The 26936-nt window shown below is 42.7% G+C and overlaps 1 protein-coding gene across 1 annotated transcript in view; it reads left to right on the forward strand.

The window, feature by feature from the left end:
• The window catches only part of THADA (THADA armadillo repeat containing), a 1377633-nt gene that overhangs the window by 273974 nt on the left and 1076723 nt on the right, over window positions 1–26936 (forward strand). The window contains exon 23 of the mRNA XM_078649688.1: window positions 6070–6179. Coding sequence (XP_078505814.1) covers window positions 6070–6179 — 110 coding nt within the window. The remainder of the gene's footprint in view (window positions 1–6069; window positions 6180–26936) is intronic.

Raw genomic sequence — 26936 nt, forward strand, 5'->3', positions numbered from 1 at the left:
TCTAAACTGCTGCTTCCCGTTGAAGAAGGGAAGTTACCCAGAAACACGTGTCGGGAATGCACAGACATTCCAGCAGGGGCTGCACCAGCTGATGTTGAACACACCGGAACCATGGAGCTCCTGAAAACCTTAGGAACTGCATTTATCAGAATCCAAGGGAGAGCATTTGGTGATATGCCAGCAACATCCTCCCTTCTGCCTGTATCACGCTAAAAAGGGTCCCTCGGAAACTGTACTGATGTTACCACAGAACATTGTCTGACACCCAGGACTCGGTACATAATGAAAGCACAAATTCATGCACCACCACAAAAATGACTCCCCTCAGGTCACCTCCACGTGGGTTGGAATATTAAATTCTGTAGGATCGACTAATGGACACTTTCATCCCCCTCCTTATCACCTCCCTCTTAAGTTCTCATCCGACTGATCCATTTCTCACTGTAACAAGAAAATGAATTTTAAATGTAAGATATTCAATTGTGAATTTTGGGAACACAATGATCTTGAGCTACAAAGCATGTATCTATTTAGTTTGTAAATATTTGTTGAAACTTAAAAAATGCAGAATTGGGTACATTTGTGTTGTTGTTTGGGATGACCCATAGCACCTTGCATCGCTCCAATGCCATTTAAAATGGAGTTCCCTATGCTGGGTTACTGAGCAGGGGACAAGTAAGTTTAATAAATGGTTAGTGTATAATCAATCAAAATGTTGCACCTTACTATAATCATTACATTGTTATTTACTGGATTTTCATTTAAACAAAACCAATTAAACACACCTTTTGTACCACCAGTGGTTAACATAGACATGGTCTTGGTTTAAACATTCAATAATATCCCTACTTTAGCACAGTTCAGACTAATCTTCTCGCACATTGAGGTTTGTTGACAGTGGTTAAGATTACGAGGTGACTGCATGTCACAAAGTATTCAATGCTCTAATTCTGATAGATATTTCACACTGCAGATTCCTCACCTTATGAATATCTCATGGAGCAGAATGGATCTGGCAAATTTTGCTCAAGCAGTAGGTCTCAAGAACTGCCAGGTGGCGCCACATGTCTTTTTGTGGCTCTGCTTGTCCGATTATAGAGTTTTTACTGTTTCACGTCTGTCAGTTCAAGCATTAAGATGTCCTGACTGCACAGAATAAACCATCATGACATTACTATCTGACACCCAGGCCTCGGTAGATCATGAGAGCGCAGATTTATGCACCGCCACAGAAATTGACACACCTCTGGTGACCTCCACTTGTGTTGCAATTTTAACTTCACGTCTGTAATATATATTTACACTTTCATCCCCCACCTCTTCACTTCCGTCTATGGTTGTCATTCAATTGATCAATTTCTCACTGTCTTATACACAACAAATGACCTGCTCACAAGGTGATTCTGATCCTCAGATCCGCACCTCAATTCTGAAATGTCTAGGGGAACAGCGGTTAAAATTACACGGTCTGTATTTACCATATCTTGGTCACCACTTTAAAACACAGTATACTCTACAAGTTGTTGCGTTGCTTCCAACTGATGTGGCCACCACACTCTCCCTCCCCTAATGTGAGAAAAATGCTTCTAAAGAGTGGCATGGAGATACATAAAGAAAAGAAAAAATGTGTGGAGCTGTTGGTGGTGCCTCACGAAAGTAACACCATGGGGGTAAGTAGGAAGGTACTCGCCGACTACCTCCGGTTCTCATCATCAGCAACCAGCAACCTAAACATAAATTGTGAAATGTGAAAAAGAAACAAAGGGTGAACACTGGTGCTAGGATGTCGAACACTGCAAGTGCATCAACAGAGAATCCGATGTACTGCAGGATTCAACCCCACTCTATTAAAACCGGGCTAGATCACTCTGGCTATTGGACTTTTATTCAGTGCTGTGTGTCTGCCCTCTTAAAAGCTGACATGTTTCATTGCCCTAGGAAAAACTCACGACAATTTCATCAGGGCGTGGGTTCTGTCACTTCACCCTGCACCAATTTAGTTCTTGTATTAGTGTTCCGGGGTAAAGCCCAATCCGGGCATACCTGTACCTGTCTGTGAGTCTGTGCTAAGTCACTGTCTCACTGGTTATCACGTGAACTGCCACTGTCAGTAGTGATTCTGCCGGTGTTCCGTTTTGACTCAGCAGACATCCTAGCACCAGTGTTCCCCCTTTGTTTCTTTTTCACATTTCACAATTTATGTTTAGGTTGGTGGTTGCTGATGATGAGAACCTGAGGTAGTAGGCGAGTACCTTCCTACTTACCCCCATGGTGTTACTTCCGTGAGGCACCACCAACCGCTCCACACATTTTTTCTTTTCTTTATGTATCCCCTTGCCACTCTTTAGAAGCATTTTCTCACATTAGGGGAGGGAGAGTGTGGGGGCCACATCAGTTGGAAGCAACGCAACAACTTGTAGAGTATACTGTGTTTTAAAGTGGTGACCCAGATCTGGTAAATACAGATGGTGTCATTTTAACCGATGTTCCCCATGACATTTCAGAACTGAGGTGCGGATGTGAGGATGAGAATCACTGTGTAAACAGGACCTTTCTTGTGTATAAGATTATGAGTGGGGGATGACCTGTTCACTACCCCTATAGCTCCTTTGTGTATAAGGACAATTTCTCACTGTAACAAGAAAATACATGTTAAATGTAATTTATTCATATGTGCATTTTGGGAATACATTGATCTTGAGACCCACAGAGTTTATCTTTTAGTTTTTTACATAATTGCTTAAGCTTTAACAGTGCACTATTGGACCCATTTCTTTTTGTTTTTGCTATCACGCAGAAAACCTCTCATCGATCAAATGCCTTTTAAAATAGTGTTCCCTATGCAGGCTCATTGAGCGGTGGAGAAGTAGGTTTAATAAACAGTTAGTAGATGACTGTAATAATGTAATAATCTTCATGGAGTCAGGGTATAGTTCCAAGTTGTTATTTATTGTAGCTGAAGTTACAGATGGTACAGGTGAACCAAGATGGTAGTTAAATGGTTAAATAAGTAATTAAGTTAGCCCCACCAGGAGCTGTCCTCCTGGATGCTCAGCCTTCCATCACCAAGTGAAGACACATTTCATAGCAAGCATTCTATGACATATGTAACATTCTAAATACAGGCAAGCTGGAAAGCATGAGAAGATGGATGACAGATAAGTAGATTAAAATACACTTTACAACAATGACGTATTAAAATTTTGCACCTTGCAATAATTATTTCATTGTTCTTTATTGGATTTTCATTCAAACAAAACATATTATACGTATGTGTTTCACCATTGGTCACGTTTGATATGATCTTTGTTTATACATTGAATAATATCCCTACATTAGCATAGTTCAAACTGACTAATTGTTTTGCATATTGAGGTTTGTTTCAAGTAGTTTAGGTAACAACGTGGCTCCATGTCACAAAGTATGCAGTGCTCCAGTTCTGAGATATTTCTCCCCCAAGATTCCTCACCTTATGAATATCTCAAGGTGCAGAGTGGATCTGGAAAGTTTTGCTCAAGCAGTAGGTCTCAAGTGCAGCCAGTTTGCGCACATGACTGTTAGTGGCTCTGCCTATTTAGATATAGGATATGTGCATTTCGATGTCTTAACCAAAGATTAAACCATCAGAGAGAGAGGTACTCTTCTGCCTCAAGGAAACTGTTCAACCCCCTGTTCAGAGAGAGAGAGAGTGAGTCAGCGGCACTGTTCCTAATGCATTTTTATTTCTTTTCTTGCTTGGAGTCAGTCTGTGTCCTCAAGAAACGTAAACTGGAGTTTCCGACATGATCTGCCAATCCTTCTCTGGTGAAGGCCTTTGGCAGGCTCTGGGTCTCTTCGTCTGTGATCCTCCTCCCTCTGGGCCCTTGCGGCTCTCAAGATTATTATACCAGATGCTTTGGACTCAGTGTTTCTGGCAGCTCTGATCCAGATGCCACCCAGCGTAATGCCTCCCTAGGATCTGACTGTGGCGTTGTTTCTGTTGGAAGCAACCATTCCCTAGGCGCCAGCCCAACTTTCTTCTGCTCTGCTCCTGACATTGGCCCTGGCATTGCTTTTTGAGTGGTGTTATGTGCTATCTTAACCCTCTATGTGCAAGAAAATATTTCAGGCTAGGGAGAAGGTGAAAGCTTCCTTTAAGGATCACCCTATGGCCGTCTACTCAGAGCTTAGAGGATCGCACTCATGGAAGAAATCTTTGGCTCACTTCCGGGCCGCACTTGAGATTCCCAACCAGGATTTTAGGCACATTTTGGAAGATTCTGAGGTTGATATCTTCCTCCTTATCATACAGATGCCGGGCTCCATCTGTTGCTCCAAAATGCCAATCACCTTGATACTTTCCTTGAAAGTGACATCCGGTATACTTCAGGCTTTCATTGACAGCATAGGTTGCGTTGATTCAGTGGGTAGAAGGCATTTCCCTTGGAGCAGCTCATCTAGAAGGGTACTTTAAATGCCAAGTCGGATTTCTTGCATGGTCTGTCCCTGGAGGATGACAAATGGGAGCTCCATCCTGATGTGATGGACATGATCGTCTCCCAGGTGGTCTGCCATGCATCAATCTCTTTGCCATAATTCTAAGGAGGAAGTGTCGCATGGTATGTACTTGACATTTCTCTTATTGTGGTTTCCTTGGAGATGTTTTCCGGCCAAACTGGTTGCAGGAACTGCTTAGTGCATTTGCTCCCATCCTCTGTTCTTAAATGTTCAGCATAATGTGCAGAAGGATGGTGGGCAGCTGGTCTTAATCGGCCCTTGGCAAAGAGGATTTGGCATGTCAATCTGTTAGAACTCAGCAACCAGACGCCACTTCCTCTCTCATGTAGAAAATGTCTGCTTTCGCAGCAGGATGGTTGTGTCCTGTACCACAGTCCTCGAACACTGCACACGTGGATCACCTCTAGCAACACATTTCTTTAAACATTTTTGTATATATGTTCCTGTCCAGTGGGATGTTGTACTGATTTGTCTCATGAAATCTCTATATGAACTGGTGCACAGTTGTTTGGTTTTGTTTCTAACCTTTTAGGCTGCACATTTGGTGGTGATTACGTTGACCGGTAGGGCCAAGGAGTTGCAGTCCCTGTTGGTCATATTTCTGTTAATGTCTTCAAAAACAAACTACTGGTTCTCCTCACTTCTGCACCCTTTCTCCCAAAGTGGTTTTCCCCTTCCACAAAGTGATTGCGCTGCTAGGATTCTAAGCAAACTGTTTCCTAATCCATTGATCAAGCACTGTTAGAGTGAGTGGATGATCTGCTTTTTGAAGGTTTCTCCAGAGGCAAAAAAGCAAAGCAGCAAAATGTTGTATCTCGCGCTGAGTCACTCTTTGCATTGAGATCTGCAATGCTTCAGCTAAAAATAAAAAGACCCCCCCCCCCGCTGTGGTTTATTCACACTTTGAGGATTATGATAGCTTCTGCTGCTCTCACTTAGGCTTATGTTTATCAATGGCCACTTGTTTTTTGCTGCATACCTTTACCATACATTATTGTCTAGTGGTTGAGACGGGAATGATCAATGCTTTGCTAGGACTCGGTTAAATAATTTCCTTGTTTTATAATAAGGTTCTATTGAATATAAATTCTCATTCTGGTTGTGCTATTGTCTGCTGTTGATAAGCTGCTGCAGTTACTCCTCACATGCTTTAGTTAGGCATGGATTTTTGATCCTTATCTGACACCAGCATGGCAGATGGTGCCATACATCAGCAGATGTTGTCCCTTCTTGGGCAGATTTCAGCATGTGTGGTAACTGGCTGGCAGCACAGAAGATATATTGCTTAAGAACAATTTTCTGGATCCAGTTTGGCATCTGGAGATATTCATGAGACAAGGAATCTGTGTGAAGATAAAGTGGCCACCAAGAAATACTGTTGTCAAAGGTAAATAATCGTTTCTTCTGGCTTTGATTTTACATAGGAAGGTGTATAATGCTCTATGTTGTGATCACTTGATTGTATTCTTATGTGGACCAACTTGTGGCATCTCCATTAGTCGAAAGCTGTCCCTGTTTTCGCAGTTAATCACTTAGTGTACTCTGCTTACTATTTCCACCTTCTTTCCTTAGGTTAAAGATATGGGAGAATATTTTAAACACCACCTTTTACAGTCAAGACACAGAGGAGCATTTGAGTTGGCTTATGTTGGTTTTGCTAAGCTCACAGATATGCTAATTAGGTAAGTAGTGCCATGTCTGTCTATGCTTCCTAATGGGAATACCATGTCTCACTTTAAAGAGCCATATTGCATACTGTAGGAAATCCATATTTTCACAGCATTTCCCCTGAAACCCCTTACTTTTAGACTGTTAATAACTAGTAATAAAACCGGCAGTAGGTACCTGCACTCTTCTAAAATTTAAAGAACAATTTTGCAGTTAATTTGCCATATGTTCCCCCTTGGTAGGTCAGTGGTGCTGTGCCCACAGATGGTGCAGCCTCCACAAATATAACGTTTCAGATGTAGGTTTGCAGAGAAGGTTTTCTCCACTTAATACTTGAGCAAGAGCGGTTATATGGGCTTCGAAACAGCGACGTGGCTGCACCAACCGGGCCTCTTTGCATTAGAAAAAAAAAAAACACAGGAGTTAATGGGCTTAAAAAAACCAACATGGTTTCAGCAGCTGTGTTACTTGCAAGTAGTTGTAGACAGCTGCAGTATTTTAAATGTAGCATTTGGCCTAAATACCTGTTGTGGCCGACGTCAGCAAGGAAATAGGTAACTAGTAAGTATTTTTTCCCTGCATATAAGTAATTAGTCAACATAAAGTCGTTTGATACTTTTGTAAAGTTATCACTTGATCAACCCAATGTTGACTTCATCCCTTCCATCTAGGAGAGCAGCCTGTGGTTCAGTGGTTATTGTTAACTTTCTCACTTCATTATCTCTGATGTGAGGTGGCCAATTGACCAACTTCAGCATCTTCGTAGCGCTTGGGTCTCCACAACTCTTCGCTCCAAATTTGCATGTCAGTCTGCTCCATGACTCCATTTTTGTTTGAGAGGATGGGGCTTTGTTGACGAAGAGGAGCCTCTTACGTTTATGGGTGGGGGCTGATGTGTCTAAGTCTTCAGATTTTCTTTGGTCTTCTAAAAGCAGCTGTGAGCTAAGTTTTGATGAAGTGTGGACAAAGAGGAAGAGAAAGCCAAACAATGCTTCAAGCTGTGCTTGAATTTATTTACCTCTCTGTGGTTTTTCAGGTGATGGTGCAAAATCACTGTTCGCACGCTGTGCGTACCTAATGGATCGGGAACAGTAGATTCCTGATACGGATTTTGGTGCTCCCTGCTGGACCTGTTTCAATTATAGCCATTCTAAATGGCAATTTCAGTAGACAGATAAGTAGAACCCATTTGGACCTACAAGGATGACTGACTAGGAAATGTAACCTTGAAGGTTTTATTTTGGAATTTTCAGTCATACAGGAATTGATCTTGCATATTCAAAATCATTTAATCAGAAAATCTGCATGCAAAGCTTAGTTAAAGTACAGAATCAATTAATAACTCAAAGTCCAAATCACCAAATGCCAGGTAAGGAAATAGGAGAGCAATCTGGCATGGATTCGCCTCCTAAGATGTGTGGGAAAGGATCTCCTCCTGCATCAAGGGAACACACTCTTTTATAGGGTTCTGAACAACGGACTTCATACATTTAATACAATTGTGTATGGTTTACATAGCGTAAACCAATCAAATATATGCAAAGACAAACATGTGTAACTTAATGCATTCGACAAAAGTTGTATAATTCTACAACATAGTGCTTTTCACAAACTCCATTTCTACATGTATGCAGTTTTCCCTTTGACAGTCAGGTTTAACCTCGAATTAATATTCTTTTATGCAGAACCGCTTGTGAAGGTCACTGTCTTTGCCTATGGAACACAGTCAATTTTTATTCTATGGAGACATGAAAATACAAATCTACTCACGTGGTATAATAAATCGTCACAGTCTGAGGCCTAAATTCTCTAAGTTTGCTAGAGTCTGTTTTCACAAATGCAAAGTATTACATTTCATAAAAACTGCTATATCACAGGCTGGCACATTTATGAGCAGGAAGTGGGTCACAATGTAGCAGAACATAAATGGAGACTGTGCATGAAGTTTAGAGTTACTTGCTTACAGATTGTCGACAATCTCAGCTGAGATCACCTTTTTAAAAAAAATGATTCGTAGCGCTCAGGTTAGAGACTTTTTTTTATTAACCCCTGATATATTTATCTTAAATTATGTATTTTTTCTGAACTGCAATGTTGTTTTTTCTGTTGCTGTTTTTGTAATATATGCATTTTTTTCTGAGGAAGGTCTTGGTGAATGTGTCAATCTACAAAGTGTAAGCCAGGGAATCCTCAAAGAGACAAAATGTATTAGATTAGTTGAACTTTCTGGAATCTCATCCTCACCTTACATCAATATTGTGTCCTTCTACATTCTGGCCCTCCTCATCCCCATAGATTAACAATCTGTTTTCCTCTACATATGACTGTTACTGATTTCCAACACAGTAATTCTTACCTTTGACGCTTTATTCACCTAATTTGGAGAACAGTTTTGAAAGTTAACCTTTTTGTGCAGTACTTCCCAAAGTTTGTTTGGTGACCAATTAGTTCTTGAACCTGCCCGTCTGATTTCTATGTTACTTCTATTCCAAGGGTGTCCACCAAAGGTCAAGGAGTGCCAGATCCTCAATTTTACATGCTAATTATGTAAAAAAACTGCAGAAAATTACATTTCTTTTCTGTGTAATATCTGGGAGCCAGCAATCCCTTTATAAAATCCCATCTCTAATTTCCATATTACAGTCCAGTTGTGACGTCTCTGGTCACCTGTGATAATGAAATGACATAGCTGCTCAACGGTTACAGTTGAATTGTGGCTTGATAATGTATATAGCCAGCAGCCAAGGTGAAAAGCACAATTACACCTTCAGTTTAAACAACGAAAACTAGAAGTGGCTTTTCATACTTCGAATCGTTTTTTATCAAATAAACGGTGGAAAGGTTATATTTATGTCAACGTATTTATTTGTTGCACGTTTTTGGTCAATACAGTAAAAATAAAATCTCTCTGCATAAAGATACACATTCGGAGCTGCAACGATTTTTTCATTTGACTCACTTTGATTATAAAAATATGATTCTGATAGCTTAATGCAGCACATTACTAACTGCTTATTGGTTTGCTTAATTTCACACTACTGCTTTTCCTTTTTATTCTTCATGTCTGCAACCATGCTATTTCTTTCATGTGAAAAGAGCAAGGCACCAAGTATTTAAGTGGTTTGTGGGAAGGTTATATGACCATGTACCGTAAGAAGTAAAATATTCCCTGCTGTACAGTAAAAAAATATTACAGGTCACCTTGGAGTGCTATAACCTTACAAGGACTTTGGCCTTGTTAGTCTGTATGGCGACTGAACTTCTCTGTGACTTGCAATATCCTTATAATCTTTGCCAGGATGTACTTTATCCCACATGAATGTGACTCATTACAACGCGAGTCGTCACAACGCGTGCCATTACAACACGGTTGTTACTCTGACCGCGTTGTTACCACGCAAAACCATTACTATTCAAGTCATTACATCGACTTGCAGTAGATGACGCGCTAACATTAGAAATGTATAATTTACTATTCTAACTCCAGCCTACGTAATAGTAGGGAAGGTGTTGGAATAGTAAACTATACTATTTCTAATGTTAGCATGCCATCTACTGCAAGTCAATGTAATGACTTGCGTAGTAATGGCATTACGTGGTAACAACGCAGTCGTTGTAACAACCGCGTTGTAATAGCATCGTGTTGTGATGCCCGCGTTGTTAGGGTTGTTTCCCTCCCACACACTATCCTAGCATGGACCCTTAGCCTCTGAAGTGCTATTCTTGGCATTTTGCCATGTATTGCTCGGTGTTGTAATTGGAGTGCAGGGTTTTCACACAAGTGTCTAGAGCCGCTGCATTTGGAGCCAAGTTCTTCATTTAATGTTAGGCCCTTAGGTTCGCCTCAGAGCCTTATAGCTGCTATTAGGGTCCAACCTCTTTCCATCTGTTATTAACTGCCAGGGTACTCCCAGCACAGCGACCCTAACAATCCATGCAGCATCCTATTCTCACAACTTCCACGTTCAGCAATCTACAGCATGCCCACCCAGCACATCCATACAAAGGCAAAAGTCCCTACAAACTACCTTCCCAATACTGATACATGCAAACAAGAACTAAAGAAATGCAAATGCATCTCTTAACAGACCTTCCCTCAATAACACTTTACTCCTTCTCTTCTGCATGTGGATTGAAGCATCCTAACTTCCTAGTTCAGGCCGTAAGCAGCTCAGTCTATCAAATGTATGATAGCACAATCAAGCAAAGCTTGACATAGTTCATCACTGAGGCACTAGTGGTGCATCTTTATTGTCTTGTTACCCACAATATAAGGACTGAAGAAAGTGGCAACATATACCTCAAGCCAGAATGGTGAATGCCTGTGCTCTCTTGTCAGATTAGAGCCATTTATGTGATCTTGTTTAGTCAAGTTGTAAAGACACTTGTTCAGAAAACTGACATAAGGCCTTAGGAATTGCTGAATGAGACAGCACACTTGACTTTGAGTGTTGAGGATAAACATTTTTTAGTAACATTGATGGATATACCTTGCAATAGTGGAAATGATTTCTTGTTGATAGTGCCTCCAGCACATGGACGGTACTTGATCAGGTTGTTGAATTGCTGTCACCACCTCAGGATGCTCCCAGGCCAATGGACTCTGTGCCCCTTGCCTTGTGTGCCTCCCTTGTCACTGCCTGCTGAAGGGGAGGCTGACACAAATGCTGAAATGGAGGGTACAATTCCCAAAGGTATCTCAAAAGATGATTATTTCCTCTAATTCCTACTAGATTTGGATGCCCTGCAGGGTGAGGTGTTGATGTGGCCCCAAAGGAATGCCAGAAGTTCCATTGCCCTTCTGATGTCAGTAGAATGATTGACACTGAAAATAGATTGAGCCTTTGGGTGTTAATTGACAGTGTGAGCAGCAACTGGCCTTAGCTGCCCCCACCCATTAAAATAAGATGTGTTTCCTTTTAATTTGTAGATTTGAGTTTCAAAAACAGTTGTGGCTTCATCATAGCAATTAGGACACATGCTTTGTTACAAGCCCATCCTTTCCACCCATAGTCACCAGTTGTATGTACACTGCCAGGGCACACTCATTCTTGACATTTAACATAGTACAACTAAAATGAAAGAAAATTGTAGCGCAGCTACATAGGATGCCTTTCATCCAGCACAGTTATTTTAATTGCATGGAAAGGAGCGATAAATTCTCCTATCACTACTTAACTTGACAGAGTTTCCTGTATTCGTCAACCGTTAAATTGTTTCATCATCTCCAGACAAGCGGAGATCACATTGATTTAAATTCTGCCTTGGTCTGAAATGCAGTGATGGAGAACGAAATCACAAATATCAAAAACTGGGAGAAGACCCTTGTAATGTTCTTAATAGCAGAGACAAAGCGTTAACCAGTGACAGCTTGGAAGAAGGAAACTTTAGATCGGTCTGGCAAACTTTAAAAGTTATCGCATAGCTATTCCCTTGCTTCTGTTATCCACACTGCTCTTTAGCATTGCATTAGAGCCTGAATGATCTTACAGTGGTCTACTTGAACCTGAAGCTACCACATGTTATTGTTTTGCTATAAATGTTCACATATGTAGTTTTTAGGATTATGAATATTGACAGATTATTACCCAGTGGCAGTCGCCACTGGGTGCGTATAGTTAGGATCATGTTTTCATAGGAAATGCATTTTCTGTGTTGCTAGTAACTTTGGTGCCGTTTCATGAATCTCCACCAAATTTTCCAGAAAAGTGCTCTTTTTTACCTAGCCTGTGCATGGAAGGTTTCAGGCTGATCCGTCTAGCAGGGGCCAAAGAAAAATGGGAGTCCCAAAACACGCCTTCCCCATTCATTTTATCATAGGAACGTTAGACAAAGCTACAGCCTATAAACCTCTGAACGAATTTACTCCAAATTTGGCAGACCCAGGAGGCTGTTAATACAGCCACGCCCACCAAGGCAGGTTCTTTTGAAATTCAGTGCACGAAGAAAAACCACGATTTACAAACAGAACGCCATTGAGAAAGGGTTGATAATCCCGAAACTGGTCTGGTTGAAAGAACTTTGGTGATTGTTTTTCCTGTGTTCTCCTGCATGCAGCTGCCTGTTATTAAATGTGGAAAACTTCACTCACCTCGTGGCTTCTCTCAATGGGCAACCTGTATTTTTGGATATGAACGGCTGTGCTCAGCCGTGTGAGAAGCCTGCCGCGTTGCGAACCTGTGATGATGCCAAACGGTGTCATTACCCAAGGGAGGTGTGTGCCTCAAGACAGCTGATAAGGACATCAGGCGTTCAAGCAGGATTCAACACCTTACCCACATGGGTTTTATTTCCTTTTATTTTTCTGTTGTAAAGACGGACTCACTTGAGAAAAACATCGTGGCACTACAAGACCCAGGAGGCTGTTAATACAGCCACGCCCACCAAGGCAGGTTCTTTTGAAATTCAGTGCACGAAGAAAAAACGCGATTTACAAACAGAACGCCATTGAGAAAGGGTTGATAATCCCGAAACCGGTCTTTGGTGATTGTTTTTCCTGTGTTCTCCTGCATGCAGCTGCCTGTTATTAAATGTGGAATACTTCACTCGCCTCGTGGCTTCTCTCAATGGGCAACCTGTATTTTTGGATATATATATATATATATATCTATATATATATATATATAACCTACTGGCGGTCGCCAGTAGGTATATATAGTTAGGATTTTTTCTCTATGGGATTTTTGAAAATTCTATGTCTAATAACTTTGGCATTTGTGGACGGAATTGGGTGAAATTTTCAGGAAAATGGCACATTTTGTTTCTGAGCAGCCCTTGAAAATTTGGGGGGGGTTCGTCAAGGGGGGCCGAGAAAAAAGGGGGGTCCCAAAACGTGTTTTTAACATTGAGTTTTCCATAGGGCGGTTGGCCTCACTTTTAGCCCGAACGGCTGAATGGATTTGCACGAAACTTGGCAAAATTGTAGGGACTGGTAGCCCGATGTGCCTTTTGTAGGTCTCAATATATGTGCTCCAGTGGATTTTGAGAAATTAACGTTTAAAAAAAGATATATATCTGTAACAGCGGACCTGGCAGCGTCCCAGGACGCGTACTTTACGCGCAACGGAGCTTTGTGAAGCGAAGCTGATTGGTTCTCCGGCGTCTGTCAACATTCCAAAAAGTCCGTAGCGGCCGCCATCTTGTCTCTCGGTAGGATCGAGAGACAAGAGGAGGTCAAAACAAAGGGGGAAATAACTATAAGGGGGCATAGTAGATCCTCGCTGACCCCCTAGGTTTGATGTGGAGGTTTTAAAAGGGCCCCGCGGGGCAAAAAATAATAATAATAATAATAATAATCGAACGGCTGAATGGATTTGCACGAAACTTGGCAAAATATTAGGGACTGGTAGCCCGATGTGCCTTTGCTAGGTCTCAATATATGTGCTCCAGTGGATTTTGAGAAATTAACGTTCAAAAAAAGATATATATCTGTAACAGCGCTCCGCTTCGCGTAACGGAGGTTTGCGAAGCTGATTGGTCATTCTGTCACTGGGCTATAGTTGGGCTACATCTGGCTGATATTTGGGCTACATTTGTTTTTTTGTGTGTCTGGCGGCCATCTTTGGGCTACATTGGGCTACATTGGGCTACATTGGGCTTCATTGGGCTACATTGGGCTACATTTGGGCTCCAACATATATATAGGCCAATGTAGCCCAATATATATTTTTCAAAGTTAATTTTCGTAAAAACCACTGGAGCATATATCTTGAGACATAGCAAAGGCACATCGGGCTACCAGTCCCTACAATTTTGCCAAGTTTCGTGGAAATCCATTCAGCCGTTCGAGCTAAAAGTGAGTCCAACCGCCCTATGGAAATGAAGGAAATGAATGGGTAATTTGTAATTAGCAAATAGCTAATCGCAAACTAGGAATGGTAAAGAATCGCTATTTATTCCTTAAAGTTCGCTATTTAGGAAATGCTAAAAACTTTGATGATACATATGGCGGTTCATCTCTAACAAGATAAGAAGCATAGGGATACATTTATGATGACTGGCGCATCACCAGGGATGTGTTAGTCATTCTGTGCCGCTGTTCCGTCACCTATGGTGTGCTGCATTTACAATGCGGCGCATCATGGGGCAAAAACAGCACAGATGCGTGATGTATCTGTGCCGTAAAGGTGGCGCATTGCTGGAGTTGTATCGCAAGTGTGATGAAGCTCCAGCAAGGGTCGGGGGTGCCCCTGTCGCAGGGTTTCTGTTCTCACACAGAACTGTGGACAGAGGATTGGAACCTCGGCGAATTAGGGTGTCCCAAAACTCACGTTAGTAATCAAAAACTCCTTAGCAAGCTAGGTACAGTGTCACATTGGATATAACAAACTCTCAATGTTTAGACAATCCAGAATATGAACTTATAGTACCTCAGGATACGTGGAACTCATGAACAGTCGGTCGTTATATATTTCTTAGAAACCAGAACATGGAGTTAAGAAGAACACATGTGTATTTGAAATGTTTATTTACTAATGCCGTCTTCTCAGGCGTAGTATCTTAGATAATACAAGTACACATATTATCAGTAGCAAAATTACCAGCATAGTTACTAGTACATAAAAAGCGAATGGTGATAGTATGTTAACATGCTGTAAATGAATAAGAGTTAGCAACACTTATAAGCAGCCGCGGGCCGTGGAGGGAGTTACGGTGAGGCAGGGAGGCGGGGAGGGGGAGAAGCAGGGTGGAGAATACAAGTACACATATTATCAGTAGCAAAATTACCAGCATAGTTACTAGTACATAAAAAGCGAATGGTGACAGTATGTTAACATGCTGTAAATGAATAAGAGTTAGCAACACTTATAAGCAGCCGCGGGCCGTGGAGGGAGTTACGGTGGGGCAGGGAGGCGGGGAGGGGGAGGGGCAAGGTAGGGAGGGCTCCACCCTGCTTCTCCCCCTCCCCGCCTCCCTGCCTCACCGTAACTCCCTCCACGGCCCGCGGCTGCTTATATCTCACCCTCCCTAATACACATATTATATTATTTGCTAAGAACGTCTCTTTGTGTTGGTTTAGGGCGTGCCCATACTTTAGTGTCTTAGATTTGAAGGAATCACATCAGCATACACCAGCTCTCTCTTCATGTGAACCGCATCAACTGTTGTGTATGTGTGTTCGGCAAAGCAATATAAAACCCGCCTCATGCCCAGAATTGGCAGAAGTTGCACTTATGTTATGAGTATGAAGTCGTGGAGATCAGACCTCATAACAATTCTGTATCGTGTTGTTCTTGAAACTTTAGCACTCGCTGTACAGATATAGTTTAACAAGCAAAGCAGATAGTAGAGCAATAACATATTATTCTCATGTAAACCACGATGAACTACTAGGTGGAAAGCTAAAGCAACAACTAAGTGTCGTGTGCAGAAGTTGCAAAAAAGGAAAAATGGCGTTTAAACCGGTAATGAGCCCATGCTAACTTAACACGGTGTAAAGATATCCAGGACCTAGATGACACCTCCCCATGATCCGGAAACGAACTGAATAAGATAATAGAAGTGCCATCTCATGAGAGCAGATTGCAAGTTTATATGTGGACGGTCCGCAAGGTAAAGCATTAAAAACTAGGAAAATTTAATGCTAAAGAAAAATAAAACAGCCAAGTACTTTATCGAGTCTTAAGCCAATAGGCAAGGTAAATAATAAAAACTTGACAAATAAGTCAATGAATTGTCAATGAAATGCTAGTACTCAGCATATCAAACATGAAAAAGGTCTATGACATAACTGTGTATGCAAAATAAGCTGCAACAGCCTCCAATAGGAAGTCACCGTCTTCATCCGAAAACAGTTCAGCCATCCAATTTAAAAGCGGAAAAGAACATACGTGCTCTCCCAGCACCGGATCCTCTATCACCATCAGAGGACAGCTCGGTGGGTTTTCAAGAAAGCTCTGTTCCAAGAAAGACTGTGCTGCCGCCAGTAAATTCCAGGGACCAAGTAGTCCATGCATCAATGCCACAGCCATAATCCTTTCGCCAGGACAAACCAACTCGTGAGTAATGATAGGAGTCATCAGCTGATTAAAGTCGACGTCAGGAGAAACCGGTCCGCAGAGACACAAATCAATGGCCCAATCGAAATCACAGGTCAGGCAGTGAAATACAGGCTGGACACAGGTGAAGTAGGAGAATCGAAAAGATAATCCATATGCCGTGCTTAATATCGCCAACGGCATTGTGCCATAATATTCTAGCATGCGATTGCGGAACAGTGTCAGCAGCTGCAGGGTGGGAGGTTGCATAGGAGGGACATCCATATTTAAAAATGTAAAAAAGCACAAGAGCGTCCGCTGGTAATGCAAGTAAAAATGCCAATCCACGAACCAGAGTGGAGAAAATAGAATGAAAGGAAGCAGGGATGACTCCAAAGATTTTCTCAAATGAAGTCACGAGACCACTGGTAACAACTTTAAAAAAGTGCGCCAGGGTCTTTGTGGAGGATGCGTTAAAGATAGTCGGAACCATCTTGCTGAAATTGAAAGGCAAATCTGAATTGAAAAGGGTCTGCACCTCTGTACGGGTGTTCGCTATGTGAAGCACGAAAGTTTCACGGGCCGAACTCAAGGCCACCTCTCTCTGAGACAAAAGAGCTCTTATTCTTGCCATGCCGTTGAAATCTGTCCCAAGGTTGGTATTTGTGGCCAGATTGAAAACTCCCTATGTTCATGTGTGGGAGGAAATAGAACATTTCTGCAGCAAATAACCCGTTCACTTACTGTTACGATAAAAGGAATACTTTTAATTAACTCAGAACAATCTTCATTATTGAGCATCAAATAACTACCATTTTCCAACAACTTGAACGTGGGGATGATAGCAGGAACTGGCGTGCCTTGCAACACGCAAGCCATATTTGGTCGGTGTTTGTTGCATGAACCGTGTAACTGTATGTGCCTACACATTAGTGAATGATCTGGCGTCTCAGTGCATTCCCCTCCATTCAGATAAACTTCTTGATCATCTTTGAAACATCTGTATGTGTATGGAAGCGACCAGACCTCATGAAGAAAAGCACTACCTAAAGGTTCATAACGACCTATTGGTATATATTTCATACAATTTGAAAACTTATATAAAGCAAAAGGCAGCGTTATTAAACCGTGGATAAGGCACGTTGCCAAAAAACCCGCAATCCTCTGCTGATGATGTCACTGAGCATGTCATGAATTATGTAATATGTGACATCATCAGCAGTGGATTACGGGTAATAGTATCTCTAGTTTACTCCCCTATAGCTGTCTTTCTTTTAACATAAGTGTCTGTTTCCTTCCCTTATACTTACTGTTTTTGGTTCGCTTCTAGTTCGCGTACCGGCGAGCGAACTGGGAAGCGAACTAAGAGAAATAGAGGTTGGCACAGTTCCAAATATTGTACCAATTTTTTAATAACGGGGAGGTAGTTCTGAAAAGAACTTTTTTTTTAATTGTTTTTGTTGTTTTATATTTTTTTTATTATTTTTCGGAACATTTTGTTTACTTTTTTTGAATTTTTCTGAACAGTTTTATATTTTTTGGGGTTTTTCTTGGAGGGGGCAATGAAAACGATTCATTGTAAAGGGCTCAACAGGAGCAACAAAACAAAAAAAGAAGTATTTATTATTTTGGGCGTTTCGTACAAACTTGCATATGATAGTCAATAGCTCTGTTGATCAGAGTGATGCTTTTTTCTCCGTAGGAAATCAATCCATCGCAAAATACGCAGGTGTGTTTTACTTCACCAAATTTCATTTGTATATTTGGCACCATCTCCCTGCCCTCTGGTCCCGTTACTTCCGGTACAACAGATCTTCTGGCCATAATAGGGAGATTATCTAGGTCGTTCCGAAACTGTGCAGCACTGTAGTTGTTAGGATGCCACCTAGTCATATGGCGATGCATTGTGTAGTTTCCGAAACTGTATTTTTTCTCGGTTCCTCTGGACAGTCTATCTTGACATATAAGGCAAGTTACGTATCTTGCATTTACTTTTTTCTGACCTTTGGGAATTTAAAAAAATTGCCAAATGAAGTTTTCTTTCCGGTGAGACGTCCTGGGCTGCTCAGGCACTTCGTGCTCGTCGTCCTGTTCCTCTTCTTCTTCTTCTTGTTGAATTATAACTTGAGCAGGTGGTCCACTCTTCCTTGGATGTGGTGGAGGTGGTGGGGAAGCACCAGCTGAAGCTACTAAAGAAGCCATTGCTCAGTGATCACAAAGGGTCTTTCTCTCACAATGATGAAAGTCAGAGTGAGGAAAGAAGGAGGGATTTTCATCATTTGGGAAAAACAAGAGTTCTCAACCAATCAAGTGTTCATTTTAGATTATATGACCTAGTCTTACATCATTAGGAAACCAAAAGTGAAATGAACCAATGAAAAGTGTTATTACCAAGTCACATGACTTGCTGTGTTTACGTTAAGCGCTTTGCAGGGCCTCCCGGTTTGCTTCCAGAAACCTGCGCTTTGCGACTCGCTTCGCGTACCAGTTCGCTAACGTAGCACGTCATATGACGTATCACGCGACAACGTGAAACGTCATGCGGACGGGAGGCGTCACGATGTTGTTTTCTAACGCGGCACTTGCGGTAAAGAAACGTTTACCGGCTTGCGGTCTATTTCGCGGCATCAAGGTCAGCTAACGGGAAGCTTCCCAATTCGCGAAGCGGGAACGAAGAAAAAAAAATATTTTAAAAAAAAATTATTCATAAACATATAAAATATATTTTTGGATTTAAAGAAGAATACATTTTACAGCTACAGATATTAGCTGTTAAAAAACCAATGAAATTCACAGAAAAAACCATAGGTTATAGACCATATATAGTTAGGAATTAGCATTTACAAAACCTTGAAAATTCACTGAAAAAACCATAGGTTATAGACCATATATAGTTAGGAATTAGCATTTAGAAAACCTTATTTTACTCACACAAAACCATTGAAATTCCATATATAGTTAGTTGCACTAACTATATATCGCGCACCCGCAATCCACTGCTGATGATGTCACATATTACATCATTCATGACATGGTCAGTGACATCACTGATGACATCACTGATGACATCTCAAATGACATCACTGATGACATCACTGATGACATCTCATTTGACATCAATGACCACATCACTGATGATATCATTCATGTGACAATACAATGCATCTCCTCACATTTTAATATAACCTCTGTTTCACCCAGTGTTAAAAAGAGAGTATAATTTTTGAAACCATTGACACACCAATACTAGTTACTACATACGCACTCACTAATTGCTACGTCTACACACACCTTCACTCATTCACCCATACAATCATTCATACATACAATCACTCATCTTTACAACACTATCATATGCACTCATACACCTATACAGACACTCACAGTCTGCCACTCATCCATGGAGTTACTCACACACCTAGTCAGTCCTGTAAAGAATCAATGACACTTCCATTTTCTTGTCTATACAGTTAAACATAGAGCACCTTACATTTTCAAACATATACTAACACATACTTACCTTCTTATACAATCATTGATACAAGTACAGATTGATCTGCACAGAGTCACACACCTCCCAGCTAGCCACACACACACTCAGTCTCCCATACAAATACTTGGGCAATCAATCAATAACCCATATAGTTACTCATATAGCTACTGATCAACACATGCAGCAGTTTACAGAACAACAGACATAATGATGCACAAATTAAGACAGTTTAGTCACTAACCCATGCAGTCAGTGAGACACATTTAATCACTCACTCATACAGTCAGTCATGCACCTACTAAATCCTTCGTCCAGACACTTACACATCCACTCATTCTTCAATATGTAAGACATATTTAAACTTTATAGAAACAAAAAATCACTGGATGTTGTTATCAGTGATGTCATCAGTGATGTCATTTGAGATGTCATCAGTGATGTCATCAGTGATGTCACTGACCATGTCATGAATGATGTAATATGTGACATCATCAGCAGTGGATTGCGGGTGCGCGATATATAGTTAGTGCAACTAACTATATATGGAATTTCAATGGTTTTGTGTGAGTAAAATAAGGTTTTCTAAATGCTAATTCCTAACTATATATGGTCTATAACCTATGGTTTTTTCAGTGAATTTTCAAGGTTTTGTAAATGCTAATTCCTAACTATATATGGTCTATAACCTATGGTTTTTTCTGTGAATATATATATATATATATATTATATATATATATATATATATATATCCCGAATCACCCCGAAACTTTCAAGATAGGAGCGGGCCACAAGTTTTGAAAATTTTGCGAAGATTCCTCAATCGGCGCCAAAGTTATTGGGAATAGAATGTTGCGATTTTCCAATGGTAACTAGGTCCTAACTATAACTACCTACTGGCGACCGCCAGTAGGATATGGATATATATATATGACATTACCACCTCCTCCAAACGAAAGAGACGTGACCCACAAAGGAGATTAAAAGGAGCACTTTAATGAACAGCAGTCACAGGCGAATGCATTTCGGCACATTTTGCCTTCCTCAGCGCCCCTCTCCAGCTGCTCCTTGTGCTGTTAATGTTCCGCCTGTCACGTTGTTTAAATCGGCAGCCTTACTCCGCCCCCATGATGTGCAGCCTTCAATTTCGTGTAGTCTCATGTGGTGGGACTACACTTCCCACAAGGCCCCATGATTCAGCCTCGAAGGAATTCACAAGCTGCTGTGGCATGATGAAAATATGAGTCGGCTACAACTGACAGGCGCAGCCTAGGAAGTCTGTTGGTAGGTGAGACAGCGGGCCCCCTTGGCGCCCCCTCGGGTCTCCCTTGTTTTTCCGCCACAACCGTTCTGCCTGGCTTTTTCCGCGGGGGTAGGCACGGGAACCGGTCACCCAAACAGAGGATAAATATCCACTTGCCACGTTGTAGGTCAGGCGTCCTGGTGGGTAATGGACATAATTGCTACCGCAATCAACAGAAGATGCTCACACGAGCTTGCCAGCAAGTCCATACCTCTTGAGCGGCGGGGGTACACGTCAAGCGCTCTGGCTCTGCGCTGAATGTCTGACATTACCACCTCCTCCAAACGAAAGAGACGTGACCCACAAAGGAGATTAAAAGGAGCACTTTAATGAACAGCAGTCACAGGCGAATGCATTTCGGCACATTTTGCCTTCCTCAGCGCCCCTCTCCAGCTGCTCCTTGTGCTGTTAATGTTCCGCCTGTCACGTTGTTTAAATCGGCAGCCTTACTCCGCCCCCATGATGTGCAGCCTTCAATTTCGTGTAGTCTCATGTGGTGGGACTACACTTCCCACAAGGCCCCATGATTCAGCCTCGAAGGAATTCACAAGCTGCTGTGGCATGATGAAAATATGAGTCGGCTACAACTGACAGGCGCAGCCTAGGAAGTCCGTTGGTAGGTGAGACAGCTGGCCACCTTGGCGCCCCCTCGGGTCTCCCTTGTTTTTCCGCCACAACCGTTCTGCCTGGCTTTTTCCGCGGGGGTAGGCACGGGAACCAGTCACCCAAACAGAGGATAAATATCCACTTGCCACGTTGTAGGTCAGGCGTCCTGGTGGGTAATGGACATAATTGCTACCGCAATCAACAGAAGATGCTCACACGAGCTTGCCAGCAAGTCCATACCTCTTGAGCGGCGGGGGTACACGTCAAGCGCTCTGGCTCTGCGCTGAATGTCTGACATTACCACCTCCTCCAAACGAAAGAGACGTGACCCACAAAGGAGATTAAAAGGAGCACTTTAATGAACAGCAGTCACAGGCGAATGCATTTCGGCACATTTTGCCTTCCTCAGCGCCCCTCTCCAGCTGCTCCTTGTGCTGTTAATGTTCTGCCTGTCACGTTGTTTAAATCGGCAGCCTTACTCCGCCCCCATGATGTGCAGCCTTCAATTTCGTGTAGTCTCATGTGGTGGGACTACACTTCCCACAAGGCCCCATGATTCAGCCTCGAAGGAATTCACAAGCTGCTGTGGCATGATGAAAATATGAGTCGGCTACAACTGACAGGCGCAGCCTAGGAAGTCCGTTGGTAGGTGAGACAGCTGGCCACCTTGGCGCCCCCTCGGGTCTCCCTTGTTTTTCCGCCACAACCGTTCTGCCTGGCTTTTTCCGCGGGGGTAGGCACGTGAACCGGTCACCGGTATATATATATATATATATATATATATATATATATATATATATATATATATATATATATATATATATATATATATATATATATATATATATATATATATATATATCCATATCCATATCCATATCCATATCCTACTGGCGGTCGCCAGTAGGTAGTTATAGTTAGGACCTAGTTACCATTGGAAAATCGCAACATTCTATTCCCAATAACTTTGGCGCCGATTGAGGAATCTTCGCAAAATTTTCAAAACTTGTGGCCCGCTCCTATCTTGAAAGTTTCGGGGTGATTCGGCAAGCGGGGGCCGAGAAAAAAGGGAGGTCACCAAATTTGTCAAAAAGGTAGCCCTTGGTTCAGAAAGAACTCTTTTTGTTAAATGGTGTAAAACCATTCAGTAGTTGCTGAGAAAATCAAAATTAAAAAATATCGATATCTAGAGGCACGCAGGATCCGCGCACCATCCCTATCATGAGTTTCATGCAAATTGGCTGTCAACACTTCAAACCAGGAAGTGTTGGCAGCCATCTTGTGCCTCAGTAAAACCGAGGCACAAGAAATCAGTAAAACAAGCGCGAAAAAAAAGAAAAGGGGGCAGGGTAGAAACACCCCGACCCCCCTAGGCCTGCTCAGGCGGTCCCACAAGGACCTCCCCTGGGCCCCCAAAAAATTGATTTCTTTTTTTTAATTCGGGATGCGTGCCGGATCCGCCCCCCACAGCCCCAGGGACCGCCACACCCGGGGCTTGTTTTAAAAAAAATAAACTACCTGTGGGGGTGGGGCTTGAACCCACCCCAGACGCCCCGGGGACCTCCTCCTCGGGGCTCTAGATATGCAAATTTGGTGATCCATTACGGACCCCCAAGCCCGGGGTACCACCACCTCCCCTGGGCTTTAACAATGTTGGGAGGGGGCCCCCCTCCTGGAGTCCTGTGATGGCCCTGGGGACCGCAACCCCCCAGGGCCGGCTCCTGCAGTGTCCCGGGGTTCTCACCCCGGGACACTGCTGTTTGCTATGGCAGGGCGAGAGCCTCGCGGCTCCTGCTCTGCCATAGGAAGCTGCTTTGGTTTTTGGAAGAGAGAGCAGGAAACCTGCTCTCTCTTACAAAAACCAAAGCCGATTGCTTTTCCACACAGGGAGGTGCATCTTAGCAGCACCCCATGTGGAAAAGCAATACCGGCTCCTGCAGGACCCCCCCCCCAAGGTCCCCAGCAGATAGGGTCAGCCCCGGGTGATGGGGTCCCCGGGGCCATAAGTGGTCCGGGGGGGGGGGGCCGCAGCCCCCACTGCAAATTTTTTTAATAAAATAACATAGGCCGCCCCGGGGATGGGGTCCCCGGCCCATAAATGGCCTGAGGAGGGGGGCAACGCAGCCCCCCTCCACATAAGTAAATGCCCCAGGGGATGGGGTCCTTGGGCCGATTATGACCTCGGGAGGGGGCCATGCGGCCCCCTTCCAATTTTTTATAAAAAATCATTTTAAAAGGAGTCCAGTCCTGGGGGATGGGGTCCCCTGGGCAAATAAAATAGGAAAAGAAGGGGCCACACATCCCCCCCTTCTCAAAAAAAAAGAGAAATAAAAGACCGGCATTGCGCCGGAGGCCCGCCCCCTCTCTGCAGCCCTTTTTACACTTCTCTGCAACGCAGCTCTGTGGCGCCTAATGGAGGTACCTGGTGGGCTAGTTGCACCCCAGGGACCCTCAGGATTCAAGGGGAGTTAATCCCCCAACTTAAAACGCACAACGGGGCACTTTTGCACAGTGGTGAAAGGAGGGGGCGAGCCTGAGTTTAAATGTGTGCAAACGCCCTGTGGTGCGTTTTAAGTTGGGGAATTAATTTCTCTTCAATCCTGAGGTCCCCTGTGGGCCAACTAGGCCACCAGGTACCTCCAGTAAGCGCCACGGAGCTGCGTTGCAGAGTGTTGTAAAAAGGGGCGTGGCCTCTGAACACCTCTCTGCAATGCAGCTCCCTGGTGCATACTGGAGGTACCTGGTGGGCTAGTTGGCCCCCAGGGACCCTCATAATTGAAGAGGAATTAATTCCCCAACTTAAAACACGCCACAGGGCGTGTTTGCAGACATGTCACCTTAGGCCTCGCCCCCTTCCTTCACCATTGTGCAAATTCGCCCCCTGGCGAGTTGTAATTTGGGGAATTAATTCCCCTTCAATACTGAGGGTCCCTGAGGGCCAACTAGCCCACCAGGTACTTCCAGTAAGCGCCACTGCGCTGCGTTGCAGAGAGGTGGTCCAGGCCGTGCCCCTTTTTATCACCTCTCTGCAACTGCACTTACTGGAGGTACCTAGTGGGCTATTTTGACCCTAGGGACCCTCAGAATTCAAGGGGACTTAATCTTCCAATTTAAAACGGCCACATGGTGTGTTTACACAATTGGGAAGGGAGGGGATGGGGCCTGAGGTGACGTGTGAAAACACACCCTGTGGCGCGTTTTAAGTTGTAGAAATAATTCCGCTTCAATCCTGAGGACCCCTGGGGGCTAACTAGCCCACTAGGTGCTTCGAGTAAGCGTCACTGCGCTGCGTTGCAGAGAGGTGGTCCAAGCCGTGCCCCTTCTAACACCTCTCTGCAACGCAGCTCTGTGGTGCTTACTGGAGATACCTGGTGGACTAGTTGGACCCAAGGGACACTCGGGATTCAAGGGGACTTTATCCCTCAAATTAAAACGGCCACAGGGCGTGTTTGCACACGTCACCTCTGGCACCCCCTCTCCCTTCACCAGTGTGCAAATGCGCCCCATGGCACGTTTTAAGAGGTAGTTTGTATCCACCTGCCCTATTATGCACTAGGGTCTTACAGAGGAGGTCATGGTAATCACAGTGGTACCGCAACGTATAGTGTTCCCTGGTGTATGTAGGTGTTTTCACTGTATTCTAAGTGTTTTTTTATCATAGCACTGGCTCTAGGCCTGGTTAGTCAGATTCAGCTGTCAGAAAACGTTGTGGTCACAGGAGGACTTTCTGCTCCTCTGTTGGTTCTTTCTGTACATCTGTTCTTCTTCCTGCACTTTTCTTCGTCTTTGTGGACTTCTGTTGCTTCTTTTTGCATTTTTTTTTCTTTCTGTGTATTTTTTCTTCTTTGTTCACATGGCCTACCTCTGTAGGCATAGTTAGAAACTAGCATCTAAAAAAACCTTTGAAATTTACTTAAAAAACCATAGGTTTCAGGCATGTTATAGTTCGAAATTAGCATTTAAAATACCTTTGAAATTCACTGGAAAAAAAACCCATCGTTTTCAGGCACGTTATAGTGGAAATTAGCATTTATAAAACCTTAGAAATTCACTGAAAAAACCATAGGTTTCAGGGGCATTATAGTTAGTTGGACATTTCACTCGTACAAAACCATAGAAATTTCCCCGTTATAGTTAGTTCAACTAACTTTAACTCGCGCGTTGCAATGCACTGCTGATGACGTCACATATTACATTACTCATGACATGGTCAGTGACATCACTGATGACATCTCATATGACATCACTGATTACATCATCCTTGTGATAGAGTGCCAGACCTCCTCTCACCCCAATATAACCTTTGATACATACACTCAAAAATAGAAACTAACATTTTCAAAACAATGGACATACCAATACCACTTACAACACACCCATTCAGTTATTCCAAGATCTACACACACATCCACTCATTCACCAACAGTCCTATACAGTCACTCATACATGTTCTCACTCATCATATGTACTCATACACCTATACATCCTGTTGAGCACCAACACTCATCCATATAGTCACTCACACACATAGTTAGACATGCAACCAACCAAAGTATCAAACATCCATTTACTTGCATATACAGTTATACACACACCACCACACTTACTTCTACAGAAACTTACACATACTTACTCTCTTAAACAATCCTTTATATAAACACCTACTTATTTATACAGGAACTCTTCCAATCCCTCAATCTCACTTACACCAATACTCACATATACTAGTTTAAAACATATGTAGTTACTCATGAAGACACTATTGAGACAGCCATTCACTCACTAGCACACCCATACACACACTCATCCACCCATAAAGTCCTGCCCACATGCTGTCTTCAACACATGCAAACAGTGAATCTCTCATTCATGTATTTAGGCACTAAGTAATACCCACTACCAAACCATACAGACACTCAGACACTCATACTTATACTAAAAAAAAAACTACTAACCCATATAAACATTCATGTAGCTACTCACCAACCGATGCAGCCACTTACACACAAAGTGAGAGTTTGATACAGATATTTACATATTTAAACATTACTCACTAACCCATGTATTCACTAAGATAAACTTAATCAGTGAGTTATACAATCAATTTTACACAAAAAAAATCGGCCATTTAGACACTTATATACCCATTTATTCTTCCAGCGACCTTGAGATATACATATATAAAACATATTTAATTTTCGGAAAAACACATTCACTGGATGATGCCATCAGTGATTAGCGCCTCGATGCCCATGGGCTAAGTTAACACTCTACAAGTCGTATATTCATTCATTCATGTCATCAGTGATGTAATTTGAGATGTCATCAGTGATGTAATATGTGACGTCATCAGCAGTGCATTGCGGGAGTGTGAGTTATAGTTAGCTGAACTAAC

Source organism: Lissotriton helveticus, chromosome 6 (assembly GCF_964261635.1).
Source record: "Lissotriton helveticus chromosome 6, aLisHel1.1, whole genome shotgun sequence".
NCBI lineage: Eukaryota > Metazoa > Chordata > Amphibia > Caudata > Salamandridae > Lissotriton > Lissotriton helveticus.